At 41.4% G+C, this 16744-nt stretch overlaps 1 protein-coding gene across 1 annotated transcript; it reads right to left on the minus strand.

The window, feature by feature from the left end:
* Positions 1 to 3849: 3849 nt before the first annotated feature.
* Positions 3850 to 16620, minus strand: PBLD (phenazine biosynthesis like protein domain containing). Its single transcript, XM_059477105.1, has 9 exons — positions 16198 to 16620; positions 14127 to 14226; positions 12925 to 13023; positions 12282 to 12391; positions 12117 to 12146; positions 11510 to 11598; positions 10270 to 10442; positions 9418 to 9480; positions 3850 to 4452 (listed from the first exon to the last, which is right to left on the minus strand). Exons 1-9 carry the CDS (start codon positions 16279 to 16281, stop codon positions 4340 to 4342), a joined length of 861 nt encoding a protein of 286 aa, XP_059333088.1. The 5' UTR covers positions 16282 to 16620; the 3' UTR covers positions 3850 to 4339.
* Positions 16621 to 16744: the final 124 nt, after the last annotated feature.

Consider the following 16744-nt stretch of genomic DNA (forward strand, 5'->3'; position numbering starts at 1 on the left):
ACAGTTAAGAAAAGAGGCAGTGATGTTAACTATGGAAGTCAACCAGACACATAGTTAGAAAGCTGCTACATGTAAACACAATAAAGCCCAAAAGTCTGTTCTTAAAACAGAATTATATTGTTCAGGACCAAGCCATTTCTTCTCAAACAAGGGTGACTGAAATTATTCCAGTTGTGGAGATTCTAATTTATTTTTGTTTCCAGCCATAACTAACTATGGAGAAAGGAAGCTTTCTGAAACAGAAAAAAAAATCAAGAATTCCAGCTGGAATTTCCCACCTTGGTAAGATGGGCACTCTGCTCAGCCCCCTTTGGTTTGGCTCCAAAGCACAGCAAAGGTCAGTAAAGAATATTTGAAGTCAGACTCAGGTTCCTGGCTTGGGTGCACCTCACACCCTGCTCCAGCTCCAATATAATCCCCATTATCCCTTGTCAGCCCTGGCACCTCCCAGTCTGACCCCCACAGCATCCAAACTGGCTCTGCAAGGTTGGAAAGGTGCTCACACTGCAGTCTCCACAAAGGCATTAAAGGTAGAAATGTTGCTTCTCTTCATATTCTGCTTTAGACATTCCATCTAAATGTCTTAGTCTAAAACCAACTTCCTGGGAAAAAACCCATACACACCATTGACTATCTGGTCACACCCTGGGTTTTGCTCTTCCACCTTCCTATTGTTTGGAAATTTTTATTTATGGCTAGCGGTAAACTTCAGGAAATAAAAGGACAGTGACTCAGCAATTGAGAAAAATCCCTACTTCTGTGGTTTTGTTTAAGTCTCTTAATTAATTTCAAGACAGATTTACTCCTTGGGGGGGAAAAATAGATGTGAGAATAAAATGTGCTTAATTGGCATATTTTTCAGTTTTTAATTGAACTAATTTAATTTTTACCTGACCAAGCATCACCCTTTATTTTAATTTAGGTTTTGGGTATTTTCTTTAATTCTGGGAAGGTTCCCTCTGTTCCCAGCATGTTTCCCTGTCACTCTGATGAATACTGAGACAAAGAAATCTCTCCTTTCCCAGAAATAACTGCCTCATCTGTTGCTAATTTCCCTTCCCATCCCTTATGGAACACATGGCTCCTTTCTATGACTTCTTGCTGTGTGCACATTCCTGAAGCCTTTATAATTTCTTCTTCTTGGAAAACTTTCCAAATTTAATAACAATCTTTAATGTATGTTTTCTGTGTATTCTCATATAAATAATGCTAAAGAAATGCAAAGTATTTCCATGCCTCCTTTAAGCAAACTGTTAAATGGCTTATTGCATTATTCCCATTTTCTTTACCTCCCTTTTAGCTCTACATTCATTTTCATAGCAGTAAATGTGTGTGGTTTCTGTTGCTCACTGAAGTTTCCTGGTTTGCCTCCTTCCTCCTGGCCCCTACATGAGCAAAATAAGCAAAAGGACATTTTAAAAGTTCATGTCTGGGCTGCTGGATCTAGCCATGGATTTCCTCCAGCCTTACAGTGGCCTGGAGCTTCTGTTGGACACTCTCCCAATAAATAACACTCAAGTGCACAGGAATTTTTGGAATTGTGTTTCCCTCCACGTAATTTGCTCTTGGTTCAACACATCTCTATGCCACCAGTCTTTTAATTAAGAGAGCAGCACAAAACAGTTCTGCAAATCCTCTGCACCACAGACACTAAACAAATCCTTTGCAAAAAAGATGTGAAACAAGGCCACACAAGTGCTAAATACTATTACTTTAAGTTTGCACAACCTATTTTTTTATATGGGAAGATAGAATTTGTCACAGCTTATTTCCTTTACTATTAACTGAAATGTACAATACATTAAAATAAATCTTAGTGAATAATTAGGATCACCAGGTCAGCTACACAATATTTCATGAGAATAAAGTTGCTCCTCAGAAAATAAGTGCTCTTTTCTTGCCACCCTCAGCAGCCTTACTTGTTTTGCATATGGTTGCATATTTAATTAGCAATCTTTCTGTAAATGTCTGCAATTAGACAATGATGATTAATAAAATAACTCCTTTAAAGCTCCATTTAGGCAGCAGAACTGCACAATCAGGTATAATTAATTCATCATTAATAAATCATGGCTGATTAACTAACACGTTGATTACAAACACATTACTGCATAGCCTCCCACCTGAGCTCTGGTGATTTTTCTATCCTGAAAAGAAATAGAGACAAAGTAGTAGTAAACTATAAAAAAAATGCTTTAAGCAGCAAAGATATTACTTTGGTCAGGAAATTTATATAACAAGTCTCTTTGAAATGTATGGGCCTTGTTCTTTATTAGTCCTCTTGAGTAAAACAAATTATTTTACTGTCTATTTGTTGATTGTGGATGGGTGAACAATAGCTGGTTCTTTAGTTCACTTTTACTCCTAAAGAAGCCTTTTTTTCTCTGATTATGGGCCAAATTCAGCTTTGCCTAAACCAGCAGGAAGAATGAAAGCAGCAGCAGCACTGCTGCTCCAGAAGGTGCACAGCCCCTGCAGCCAGGAACAACCCAGGGAACATCCAGGGAAGGATCCAGGGAACAACCAGGGAACATTCAGGGAACAACCCGGGGAACAACCCAGGGAACATCCAGGGAAGGATCCAGGGAACAACCAGGAAATAATCCGGGAAACAACCCGGGGAACAACCCAGGGAACAACCCAGGGAACAACCCAGGGAACATCCAGGAAACAACCCAGGGAACAACCCAGGGAACATCCAGGGAACAACCAGGGAACATCCAGGGAACAACCAGGGAACAATCCAGGGAACATCCAGGGAACATCCAGGGAACAACCCAGGGAACATCCAGGGAACATCCAGGGAACAACCCAGGGAACAACCCGAGCTGTGGGCACAGGAGGCCAGGGCCAAAGCTGCCACCACAGCTGTGACCTGCACCTGATCACGAGCCCATGTGTATAAATCATCCTGCAGCTCCACAACTGCAGGTGTTCAGTGGTCAGATACTGGAATCATCTACCCAGTGAGGTGGTGGAGTCATCATCCCTCGAGGAGTTCAAAAAAAGACTGGATGTGGCACTTGCTGCCATGATCTAGTTGAAGAGTTAGAACATGGGTTGGACTTGATGATCTTATAGGTCTCTTCCAGCCTTGAATTTCTGTGATTCTGTGAACTCCAGCAAGACTGAATGCAGGAGAAGAACGTGCATTCCCATTTGGAGACTCCTTGTCCTAGCCCTGAACTGAGCAGTGCATTTAAATCTCATTTTTGGTATGCTCTTTGTAGCTTCAGGAGATAGAATTTTCTACTTAAACGAAGATTCTCACACTGTTGCTTGTCCAGCTGCTTGGACTTAAGTAAGATGTAACTAGCAAGTTCTGGTAAAATTCAAAATAAATGGAAAAACGGGAACTTGGCACAATTAAGTTCCTGATGATTTATAATGGGATATGACATCCAACTGTTCCCACAGAGTGTCTTCTGAATTCAAAACACATCACCCTGAAATATTGCAAAGAACTAAAGCAAAGCTCAAGACAGAGGTGACTTGAAAGAGAAAACAGTTTTAGCTAGAGTCACTGAAAGTTCCATATTCCCAATAAATCCAGTGAAAGACCACATCATGGTGACAAAATCTGAAGCAGTACACTTCACAAAGATTATAGAAGAAACTTTCAGTTTAGGAGAAAATCTTCAGGTTTTGAAAAATAATTGACATTGCTGTAACCAATAAAGTTTCCCCTCAGATTTTAATCAGCTTTAGGTGCATCACAAGGTCAATCTGTTAAATCTACTAAACCTTTAATTAAAAGTATTGACTAAGCAGCAGTGCTATGATCAAAGGCAATATCATTTGACTTCAAAAAATACTGTTCATAAAAGAGAACCAGAACCACAAGGCACATTTCTGAACCATTTATATTTTTTCATATTTTAATTCAAGTAAGTTAGTGAACATGGCTGCCATTTCAATACATAGCCAAGAAAATATACTTTTTTAAAAAATTAATTCAGACTTCATGAAAAATTATCTACATGGGAAAAGTTTGATTATCAAACAGATGCTTACAGTTTAATCCAAGATGCAGTAAGGGATTTTAACATGGAATTTGGAAATAAAGAGAAGAATCACTTACAGGCAGAAAAACAAGATAGCTGTACTCGAACGTTTTCATTGGTCAGTGCACATAGGAAGTGGCAAGATGGAAGTGAGGAATACCAAGGATTTTGAAGATGAGAAGCAAGTACTTTCAAGCAATTTTGAAAAATAGCCAGTGAGTAATAAAAGATTTTGAGAACAGCAGTAATTCACTGCCTAGAGCTGAGATAAAATCAGCACAATTAGAGTAACATTAGTGATTAGTGAGAGCAGAGGGAGACTGGTGGCAGCTCTTTCACAAAGTCAGGTTTCCTTTTAGCACCACAGCACTTTGCCCAGCAATGTCAACTCTGCCGTCACCGCGCACAGAAATCTTCAGCTCTCCTCCGCGGCGGGAGCACTGAAACGCTGAAGAGAAACAAGAACCCAGAGTTAAACAACTACTGTGTGTCACAAATTCCTTAGAAATCCATGAAATCTCAGGGACAGGAGGCTTCTGGCTCAGAAACCAGCAGCACCAGGGCCAACAGTGCAGCAGGGACACCATGGATGAATTGCCTTCAGGGATGAAGGTCAGCTGAGGTGGCGGGAGCACTGAAACGCTGAAGAGAAACAAGAACCCAGAGTTAAACAACCACTGTGTGTCACAAATTCCTTAGAAATCCATGAAATCTCAGGGAAGGAGGCTTCTGGCTCAGAAAGCAAGCAGCACCAGGGCCAACAGTGCAGCAGGGACACCATGGATGAATTGCCTTCAGGGATGAAGGTCAGCTGAGGTTGGTGTATTTCCAACCAGACCTTTTCTATTGAGCCTGACAAAACTGCTACTTCATACAAGCACTGAGGGGCAGTTTGCTTTGTTGTAGCAAATTTAGTTTCTTCCATGTATCTAAGAAGTTCTGAATTCTCCCTTCATGGGATACAGGTTTTGGAGGAAAGGAGGAAGAACACCAAACATTATCTGCATGAGAAGGAATGACCATTTTACTGGCACTGGACACCAAAAGCTGACACTGCATTCAAAGAATGTGCCTGGCTAAAGGGTAACAAGCTCACAAAGGCAGTGGGAAAAGTCTACAAAGAAATGTAGATGCTGCTTCAGCTGTCAGAAACTGCCACCAAATTCTTACACAGGATGCAACAGATATTGATTTATAGAATCCTGAAGATATAATTGAATACACCTGGGTAAACCTGAAGCACAAACAGCCTCCTGCTTGTAATTGCTTAGAGAATTCAGCTTTTGTCTGGACTGTTGAGCCATACACAGCTGGGATGGTGCTCACCCAGCACGTGGAGTCTCTAACTCGTTTCAGCAGCCTCATTCTAGTTGCCTGACCAGAAAAGGGTCTGGCTCAGATGGCATTTAGGAAAGTTCTGAGCAGTGTTGCTTTTGTGAAAGGCTCCGAAGGGATGAAGAGGCAATAATGTTCAGTCCTCTTACTCAATGAACTTCCAACTGCTCCAGAAGTTGTCCAAAGCTAAGGGGCACATTCTTCCCCTCAAACCCACAATTTATAAATTGGGTAGAGATTGTATTCAGACCCCAACAGAGCACAGGCTCTCTGATGCCATACATGCTGTATGCTTTGAAACTATTTCTCTCTCAGGCACTGCTGCTAAGAAAGCCCTTCTTTGATTAGATTACATTCCCAGACAAAGCAAGCACTCTGAACGAGCAGAAACACGAGCTATTTAGAGATTGATACTTTCTGTTCTTTTCCATTTATAGAACCATGGCTTGTTTTTAACTTGTCAGAACACCACCTGTGAATGGAGCAATGCTTCAAGTAGTAATTGAAGTGAATATTTTAGACTCTTACAAGACCCATGCCAGCTAAAATTGATCAATCATTATTGCCAGGTGTGGAGACACACCAAGGTCTTCCACAATAGCAGACTGAAATAAAAAGAGACTAATTGTTTCAATTCTTCAAAGGTTGGTTTGGTTTGTTTTTTTCTTCTTTAAATGTCCAGACTCTAGCTCTTTCATGTCAGGATTGCTGAGATTGTTTTGATATTGGTCCATTTTATTTCACTTTTCTTTTTTGGAAGAAATTTCCAAAGTAGAAGGAAAACAAAAATTAACTCACAAAAGAAACTCTTAGACAAGCTTATATGAAAATAATCCTTGATCTATTCCTTCTGTCACACAAAAGCACAGGTATTTCATGCCATGTCCTAGAGTAAACAGGAACATTTCAGTACCTAGAGGATTTCATTTAACAGCAGTGCCTCTGGAGGCTTCAGGCATCTCTGAAGTGCACTCCCCTTTTAGATTCCACACCTGTATTTGCAGGAGCACTTCACACCGTACACAGATTTTATACATATCTGCTATGAAAACAAGCATGTACAAGTGTACAGACAGAATCCAAAGCTGAGCTCAGCATGCTCTGGGCTCCTCTGTGGTTAACCTGACACACAGGAAAGTTTGGAGCAGCCACAAGGCTGGTGATAGCACAGCATCACACCCCTGCACTCACACAGCAGCTGGGGGCCTTGCACAAACATTATCCTCTTCTTCTGGAGCTCCTCACCAGCCTGCATGGAGCTCAATGACCCCTGCCTAACCAACTGAAGGAATAATGGATTTTCTTCAGAATGCCATCAGCTCAGGAATAACTGACACTCCTGTAATAACACTTAGGAAATCATCAGTATTATGCTTGCATTTCTAAACCCTAGAGAGGAATGCTGAAAGAAGTATTTGTTCCTTAAGCCAAGCAAAGATCTCCCAAGACTTTTTTTTCCTAAGAAAAAAGGTGGAAAAATCTAGTGATTGATGGAGGGAAACACCTCTCCTTTGAAGAAATGTAACACTTGTGCATAAATCTGATGTTGTCAATCTGTGTGTTGAGATTACTTGTAAAAGATGAAAACTGCAATGAAAACTCTTGACTTCATGAGAATTCAAATTAGCAAAAACTTAAATACAGGTAGATTCACTGTACCTTAACAAAGCAACTTCTTCCGTCTCTTTATGTGTTTTGTTGTTCTTAGTAATGTTGGTGGTAATTTTTGTTTCGTTTCTGCCCTCCAAAAAACAACCCTAAAATGCTATAAACCTGTACCAGCTTTATAGCTATAAATGCTATAAATGCTGTACCAGAAGGGATCAGAGAAGTTAAAGGCAGTAAAAAGAAACAAATTTCCCCACAAATACATACAGTTGTCCCAAGTAAACTGGTGTAGCAAGATTCCCCTAGGTTAAACTGAGATAAACACTGTCGTGGGTAAGCCCTTGTCATCACAATAATTTGGGAAGTGCTCTCTAATTGGTTTGGCTGTATGGAATTCCTTGTGCAGGTTTATAAATGTTACCTTAGAAATGTGACAGCAGAGTGAAGGACTGAATACACGCACAAATTATGCACTGCATTCTCCAGCAACTGTGGAAGTCTGTACATCTGAGAGATTATAACTTGTACACATTGCAGAGGCTCCTCAAATGCAAGAAAGGCAAGGACTGGTACAAAGCCCTGACTGAACAAGCAGCTCAAATTCAAGGACATGGACCCAGCTTCAAGGAAAGATCATGAAGTATTTCACCTTGTAAAAGTACTGGAAAATTCTCTTTGTAGTTAGAGGGAGTGGTTGTTGTTTGAGAATTTACTCTAAAAAAAGTAGGAAGAGAACCCAAACACAGGAAATTAAGTCTGATGCTTCAGCTGACCTCCTCCTAAAGGCCTCAATAGCCAGAGAGATCTGACAACAGATTTCATGTTCCACATTTTTATATTACTTTATGTGCAATCTGTTTGGGAACTAACAGATGCTTCATTCTATGGAAGAAATCTTCCTTTATTCTTGCAATAAAAAGTATCAGATATTGCAGAAGGCACCACAGAGGTTTCTAAAAAGTGCAAAGATGCTCTTATTTATTAATACTTGCTGATATGGAATGTCCTTGAATGCCAGCTATCTTTTCCAAATAATCTCATTAATAGTAGAATTTGCCCAGTACTACCTGATACCTCTCAGACAGACACCTGAAAGGAAAAGTTATTTCTCATAAACATACATCAACTGGTCCTGTTTAAAACAGTTCTGCACGATTTCTAACACAGAAGAAGTTTGAGGACATATCTGCATGAAATATGCATGAAAAAACCCTCAAACAACACAAACCTATCTTGTGGACAGACAGGACTGTTTTTGTGCTGAACACATTAGAGAAGCTGATGACAGTATCAGTTGCCCTGGCTGCTTGAGCTAGTTTCTCTAAAAGCACAACAGGGACAGTACATAGAAAATACAAGAAAATGCAAAACAGGCAGAAAGTGTGAATTATAAGTACAGACAGAATTGCAGCCTATTTGAGTACTTAAAGAAGCAGTGTCTATAGATGGTATGGGGAGGTTCAGTCCCACATTAACATCCAGAAATGTCAAAAGCTTCTGAGAAACAGCCAGTCCTAAAGGACACATTACCAAAGGCAGTTTTTCATCTTCAGAAAACATGTTGAGATTCCCCCCCACCTCCCCCCAGCATTACTTAATTACTCACAGATATTGTGTGGTGTAAATGTGAATACAAGATCTTTGGGACAGAACATTAAATCTTTCCTTTGGTCCATGGTGGAGCAGGTCCTGTTCATGGTGGAGCCTTTAAAGACTTCCCATCCTCAAGAAAATCCATTCTGAGATTCGTTTGACCCAATACAGAAAGGCTTATATTCAGGCTAGCTGTTTGTTTGGAAGAGTGTTTATTTTTATGGACAAAGCACTTTATTAGATCAAGTACCCAGCCTCTGCCCTAGACTAAATGTGGCCAAAGGTTTGCGTGCAGAACTGCCCCCTGTCCCCTCTTGGGAACCAGGTAGGGGATGAGTGTATTTTGTGTTGCTTCTCTTGTCCTGTTCTCTGGCAAAGCAGCAGGAACAGGAGAAGCAAGGAGTCACCCAAACCCCTCCCACAGCACTGGCACATGGTAACAGCTTCTCTTGGCTTCTTTCCACCGCGCTCTTGGGTTTCCTGCTTAGTAACAAAGATGTGACCTAACAAGCATATCTCACTGACTGAACCAAACACAAACATCCCCTGAGCTTCCCCAAGCTTCAGGTATGATGCAAGGTCATGAGAAGTAAAACCCCAAAGCCAAGATCAAAAACTGACAGCAGAGAGTTGTGATCCAGAAACCAGCACTTCAAACTCCCTGGGGCATGATGTGTCATGGTGGTGGATAGGAAAGAAAGCAATTTCTCAAAGATTACCTCACACACAAAATATTACTTAATATTCTACTCATCTTGAGGAAAAGGGACAGGGAGTTATTGCTATGGTTTGGATTGCAGTAGTAATACAACCTTCTCTTTTCTAGTGAGTAGATTTATACAAATGGACAGCTTTGCAATAAAACAGTTTCTCTTACCAAGCATTTCTTTCTTCCCCAGCTGCTCTGACCAGTAGCTGCTTAAAACAGCATGAGCAGACCCTTAAAAGAAATTGGAAAACAAAGTACAGAATTAAATTATAATCACTACTTTACAGAGTAAGCATAGTCAAAATGTAAATATCATAAATCAAGTGCCATGTGTGTTTAGGGTGAAAAAACCTAAGAGTCTGCACAGCAGACAGAACTTTAGAGTTTATCATTTCCATTTATGGTAAAGCAGTATTACTGCCACATCCTCCAGCTCCAAAGGAAATCTTGCTAGGTGAGGGCATCATCATTAGCTACAGTTCTCAGCAGACTAATAATGAAATGGCACCTGAGCATGAACAGCATCCTGCAGCAATCCAACACAGAGAGTGCAATGTCAGAACAGGCAGGAACATGCCCTGCTGCCCTAACAGGCAGCCAGCTGAGCTCCCTCAGGCCTGAGAACACCAGCAGGGGCAGAAACTAGGCAAGATCTCAGCTGAGATGCATTGCAAAAGAACCCAAACAAAAATCCAAAGCACCACAAAAAAAGAACACCACCAGAAGAGGATAGAAATTTCCACTGCAACACTCATTCAGTAATGAGCCAGACTCTCACTTTTATCTAATTGTAATACTGAAAAAGACACAAGAATATCTGTAAGAAGCTGATTTGATTTTTTCTGAATGAGTCTGCCTCAGCCATAAAAGTTTTTATTTTAATGAGCACTCCTGCTATCCATATAAACCAGAAATTTATAAGAGACTCCAAAGTACAAAAAGAGATTAAGGAATCTGAATAAGAACCTTTGAATTGAACTGAAACAAAAAGTATGAGCTGCTCATGATAGAAACACATACCTGTAACAGGGTCTTCCAGAACTCCAACCCAAGGTGCAAAATATCTGGAGTAAAAATCATGGCCTTTTCCACTGGAATTTCCCTTGACAGTGAGTATGAGTCCCTTCAATTTCCCTGTCTTTTCAGCTGACAAAAAGTGTTGTGCATTCACTTTCAAGTTTTCCAACACAGACCTTGAATATAATTTTGAAAATTTATTAGCCCATAATTCATTTTACATGAATATAAGTACTGAAAAGAAAAGTAAAGCTATGGAATCATCTTCTCTACAATTCAAATCCAGCCCTAAAATATTAGAGGAGCCTAGACCCCTGGCATTGTCCTCACAATGGTATTTCACAGAAAAATCACCTTGAACCTCATACACTCTGAATGAGCAGAGAAGAAACATCGAGCCATGTGTTTCCTATTTATCTCTGAAAACAGAGCATCCTGAAATATCAGCCACCAAAAAAAACCAAAAATTCACCTTGTTTCAACATTTCAACATTTGAATCATTGAAAGAATTCTTCCTCACTATGGAATGTACCCAGTGCTCCACCTCCTTTCAGAGCAGGCAAATAACTAACATCATTCAGGTTTTCATGGCATTCTAAAGCAGTCTACACCTGCCTGATGCTTCCCAACAAAACAGTCTGAAAGAGTGAAATTATAAATACTCAGCTGAGAATATTTCTTTTTCCCAGTACTCCAGACTTTAACCATTAGTTAGGCCAAACTTCAAGTTTGTAATAATAGTAATTTGGCTGATTAAAGAAGTTATGTTTCAGCAGTATATACCTAAATCATACTTGAATTAACAATGAAGTTCAGATGAGATTACCAAATGCTTTGGAATAATTTGAATTGGAATTCTCTCTCTAAAGCCACTTATGGTGCTGTAAGCAGATTACAGACCCAGGGAAGGAAGAATCCCTGGCACTCTGCCAATGTGCCCTGAACTGAAGCAGGAATCCCAACTTCCCATCTTTAGACTCAGATGGATGGGAAAAATCATTAAAATCTGTTTCCTACAGCTCCTTCTCTTGAGGACAGATTTCACAATGACCTCACTCAGCTTTGCAGCTTCAGTAAGCTCACGTTACAAGATAAAATAACCACTTCACACAGAAACTTAAATCAGAGGTTTCTAACCTGCACCTGATTTAAAACTAGACAGAAGAGCCTGGTGTGTAAGGGATAAAGAGGCCAGCCCAGTGTATGCACTCCAGATTAACACAATTAAAGAGGGCAATGTACCTGTCATAGGTGTCACTGAGGCGGAGCAGGAGCTTCTTTGTGTCGGGAGAGTAGCGGATGTCCTGGACACTCATGTCACCAACAGCTGCCTGGGGGAATGCAGGGCCAGGAAACCCATCAGCACTTGGACACGAAATGTTATTCCCTTAGCATTGCTGCAGAGCACCTTCCCTGCTAGAAGAGGGCTCATGCAAGGTCTACCATGCAACCCTCAAGCACGTGCAAGCATGAAAAGCAAGTGCACCGAGTGTTGGAATGGATATGGGGGAGTTACAAGTCCCAAACACGTCAATTTGGGAAGGAATCCAGGACCTAGAGGAGGGCAAGGACACAGACTGCCCTCTTATGCACACAAAAGGCTGAAAATGCCATTGAAATAAATATTGACACTTTGGTCAATGGAAATGGGAGACATGGGTTCAGCTGCAAGCTGCAGCACTTTGGAGAACTCCATTCCCTGACCCACTGACTCATTACTGAGAGCTTTGAAGTCTGGTGTTTCCAATTCAGGAGCACATCAAGCAGTGCCTTGTCACCATTTTTAACCATTTTAATACATAAAAAATAAGCAAAGCTATTATAAATTGCTGATGGATTTTTCTTTTACCTTTATTAATTCTTCTACTTCCTTAAGTTCCTGAAGAAAAAAAACAAACACACACTGTAAAAAATGCAATATATATGTATGTATCTACGTAAATACAGACAGACACATATACTGACATACACAGGCTTTCCTTGAAAGCCTGTCCTGAATAAAATGTTGACTAACCTGGGGGTAGGCTGTGTAAAGTGGCAAGTCCAGGACAATATGATCTTTCACTTGTCTGGCCTTTAATTCCCCACTCAGAGTCACAAACGTGAGAACTGAGTTTGTATTTTCTAGAGAGAGAACATTGCAACATTATCAAACAGTATAATTTTAATCCAAATTGTCATAGCCCTAAGAGTAGCTCAGTACATTCAGAAAAAGTTAGTTATGCAGCTCAAGTATATCTAGAGCAACACTGTATTCTGGGCAAAGTTCCCAACTAACTCAATAAATCTGCTGAGGCTAATAAACACAGCAATTGTCAGGGAATCACTCCTGCATTTGCCTAGAATGAATGGGAATGCCCTTTTAACAGAAAGAGCAATATTCCCTATTCATCAAATCCTCTCTGCCTCTCCCAGATGACATTTGCATATTTAGCACCTTTCCTAAACCAGAGTAACAGCAGGGCATGGCAGTCAGAGGGCAGGCATCACACCACAGCCTTGGAACTACACAGCAGCAGTGAAAGATACCCAGGGTACCTCCAGTTGTGTCCTACAGATGTTCTGAATGCTTAATTGCCTTTGTCTTAAAAACCAGAGATGTTAATTAGGAGTAAACGCTCTAAAAAACTATAGAAATAGATAGGTTGTAAACCTACTTTGTACATGAAACAACACAGCAGCTGATGCAAGAGTAGCATGACCACAGAGAGGAACTTCACTGGCTGGGGTGAACCATCTGAGCCCAAAGCAGGAACCTTGGAAAAATAAAGTTTATTAAGTGGAAGAAGTCCAGATCTTAATTTTACCTCAATATATAAATAAAGTGATGATGTTTCAGTTAATCAAAATGCATGCTACAACCAGTTTTGGTCCTAAACACACTTCCTTGGGTCCTAAACACACCTCCAGGTACCGGTTTCACACTGAGTTTTCAGAAAAGCTATCCCTTTTGAACCAGGCCAACAACCTCTGCATGCTGCACAGATTTTCCCCTGTCCTGGACAGGAATTATTTAGAAGACAAGGCCTCCATGTCTGTATTAGGAGATCCTACAGAGGCAGAGTCATGGTCTGGAGGCCAGGTTGCAGTTTAGAGGCCACGGATGGTTTTGTTGGTGTAACAGAGCCTGTACTGCAGTTAGCTCAGGTATGAATTATCTTGCTTAAACCACCAGTTAAGTCTGGCAAAGCCTCTACCCTTCACTTCACTATAGAAATCATATTTCTCTTTGCAGTTTAAAAAAACTGTAACACACACGTACGATACTTTGTTTCCTGTAACTCTTGCACATGCATTTCAAGCGAATAATTACCATACAAACACAACAAGTGAAAAAGAAAATGAAGAACTGTGCACCCTGGGCAGCTGTGTGGGGCTGAGGCCACAAAGAGCCCATCAGTACCAAAGCACTGTCATGACAAAGAAGCTGCCATTTTGTGTGATGGCAGAGATGGGGGATTGAAAATAAGCATGATAAACATACTGGCAAAGGGCTAACATGAAAAATGAAAAGTACTGTAACTTCCTGCTCCAAGCAAGTAGCCTAACCCTAAAACAAATTCCAATTTATTAACAGGAGCAAGCAATTGTAGTCACTACTATCCTCAGTATTTTTAATGACAGAGACTGTACAAAAGCCTGGTCCCTGAACAATCCACCAAAGAACAAAGATGACAAATGTGACTCCTTAGCCTGGAATCTGAGCCCAGAGCAGGGGATGAGCCCCCTGGCCCAGGCCACCCCACAACTGCCAAGAGAGCAGACCCAGCAAACTGATTCAGCTGGAAATGAACCCCCAGAGTGGCTCTGAATGAACTCTGCATTGGTCTGATGCTTTCTTGTAAGCAGAACCACTAACTTTTGGTGAAGTCATCTCCAGGTTTCAGTTTTCTGATGAAAGCTGTTTCTGAAAGGTTCATTTCTGCTGCAATCTTTTGGTGCAAATCTTCATCCAGGTCCTAGGGAAGACATAACAAATCCAGTCAAGAAAAGGCCAAAAAGTGCAGAATCAAACTTTCTGTCAAACACAGACAATTTTCTATCATAAAAAAAACACGGATTCAGTTTTAATTCACAATAATCTCTGAGAGTAAAAAAGACTTTAAGTGGGACAATATAGGAGCTGAGAAGAGACAAATTGGAGAAAAAAAGAAGAAATGAAACAGCTGGGGCTCCCAAAGTGCCTGTGATTTAAGGCAGTGGACATTGATCCCAGGACACCCAAGGCCAGGGATTGTACAACATTCTCCTTGGCCCACGTTCCACTGCTCTTTCCTCATGGCTGTGCTGACTGGCCAGGTTTGAGAATCTAATCTTTCAAATCCTGAAACTCAAGCGAAACAAAGTGCTGAAGTGGCCTGGTCAGGTTGAGCCTCTGAGATAAAAACGTGCCCTTTAAACCCGAATTACTTCCTTCAACAACTAACCCTTTTCAGCCAAAATCCCACACCACGGCTACAAAATAACCAGCAACTGATCGGGGCACTAGGGCTGCGCCTGCAGACTGAATTCTGCACGGTTAAACAACATCCTCGCATTCCACAGCACAGTTACATTCCCTCTATCCCAGGAAGAGTTCTGCCACTTACTGCAAAGGTCCCGGACCAGGACAAAGACCAGTAAAAACGTTATTAAAACAACCTTTCTTTTTAATGGCACGGAACTTTATTGAAACACTGCCATCCTGTGGCACCTCTGAGACACAGAGAGGACAGGTTTTGCCATTCTTGCATTTATTTCTCCTGCTTTTTTTTTCTGTAAAGCATCTGCTGAGACTCTGGAGGGAGCAGAGAACAGTTGTTTTGCATGGCTGCATCACAATTCCTTCAATCTTAGAATAAAATGTTGAATTAGGATCTCGGCTTTAGCTTCACACTAAACCCTTTACTTCCAGGAACTGGAGAAAAATTTAAACATCTGCATCCCAAAGTCATGCAAGTAAGGTAGCTTCATGATATCTTGATGTAATAAAGTAAAATTAATACTAAAAAATGAAATTAGAAGCTCATAATTTTAATACAGAGATAATTTTGAGAGTATTTAGATTTTATGGGGCCAAAAATAAGCCTGAGGAGAGATATTCCCAGTCATAGCTTTGGCTGACCTGGTAAGTAGGCAATGTTATATGAAATTTAAACAGACTTAGAAACTCTAGAAAGGATTCATGTTGGCATTTCGAGCTGTTGCCACTGGCTACTCTACATATATTTTCATATTTACAGTTTTTATCAGGAGTTACTATGCAAACAACACAAGGCCTGTAAATTTCTGATCCATCTTAATAATTATCTTTGTTGGAAATTGGTACCAATTAGCACCAACTGTTCACAACACCCTGATGAGGAGGATAACTACTGTCAACTGCACCAAAACCACCATCCAACACTGAAGTAATAAAAACTGGTTGCTTGTTTAAACTTGGCTAAAGCTGAACCCAACACACTAATGGTGAAAGACTCAGATCGACGTCTGCACCTGCTCTTCTTCTATCCAGAGAAAGAGGAAAAATTCAAGAAGAAAAGGGAGAAAACCCACACCAAAATCAAACCCCTGAGCTGAGCACTGATTCTGTTTTACAGCGTTACTTTTCGGAGCTCACTGTGAATCCTTCTTAATTCTTCAGAACTTTTACTCTGAATTATTCTTGAGGAAATTAAGGCATTTCTCTTAACTCAAATCCAGTTTGTCCCTTAACATGTTAACAGCCCACAAAAACTTCAAACATTGTCTTGTATGACATCGTTTTGATGAATTAAAAAAAAAAAAGCACTCCTTTGCTGATTTCTCAGTATTCTTGTCCCATGGTCTAAAAAACCGAAGTCTCGAGTAAAGAAAGCAAGTCTAACGCAGTGCTGAGTGCTCAGGCCAAGTACAGAACGGCGAATGTCATTGCAGTACCTCAAAAAGCAGTTGGGGTTTTTTAAACTTACATTTTCAAGCAGACAAACTGCCGCAGGATTTCCAGAAAACGGTCGGTTTGTAAATGCATCAACCGTAAAAATGGGAATCTGCATTGTGGTGTGCACAGTTTAGCCGCAGGCTGCGCTCGGCCAGGCGCTCTGTGACCTGTTATACCCCGGCCAGCAGAGCTCCGAGTTAGAGCTCTGCTGAGGCAGGCGGGGCCAGCGGGCCCATCCCGTCACTTCCTACCGCCCTGGCGCTCCGCACTGATTTATTATCCTTTTTTTAACCTAAACCACACATTTAACCTGCCTCGCCGCCAGCCCCTGAACGCCTCAGCGCGCCCTTTCCCCACAGCGCCCGGCCCGGCGTGTCCCGCACTGAGGGAGGCGGGATCCCGCCCGGGCCGGCAGCTCTGCTGAGGAGATGTGGGGAGCAGCCATGGCGTGCGCCCACAGCGGGCAGCCTTCCTCATCCTCAGTGCCTCCCAAAGCCGCGCCGAGGGGGAGGGACACGCTGAGCGAGACACAAGCTCCAGAGCACAAGCGCAGCAGCCGCCATCGGCGCGGGCGTGAG

Source organism: Ammospiza nelsoni, chromosome 8 (assembly GCF_027579445.1).
Source record: "Ammospiza nelsoni isolate bAmmNel1 chromosome 8, bAmmNel1.pri, whole genome shotgun sequence".
In the NCBI taxonomy this organism is placed as follows: domain Eukaryota; kingdom Metazoa; phylum Chordata; class Aves; order Passeriformes; family Passerellidae; genus Ammospiza; species Ammospiza nelsoni.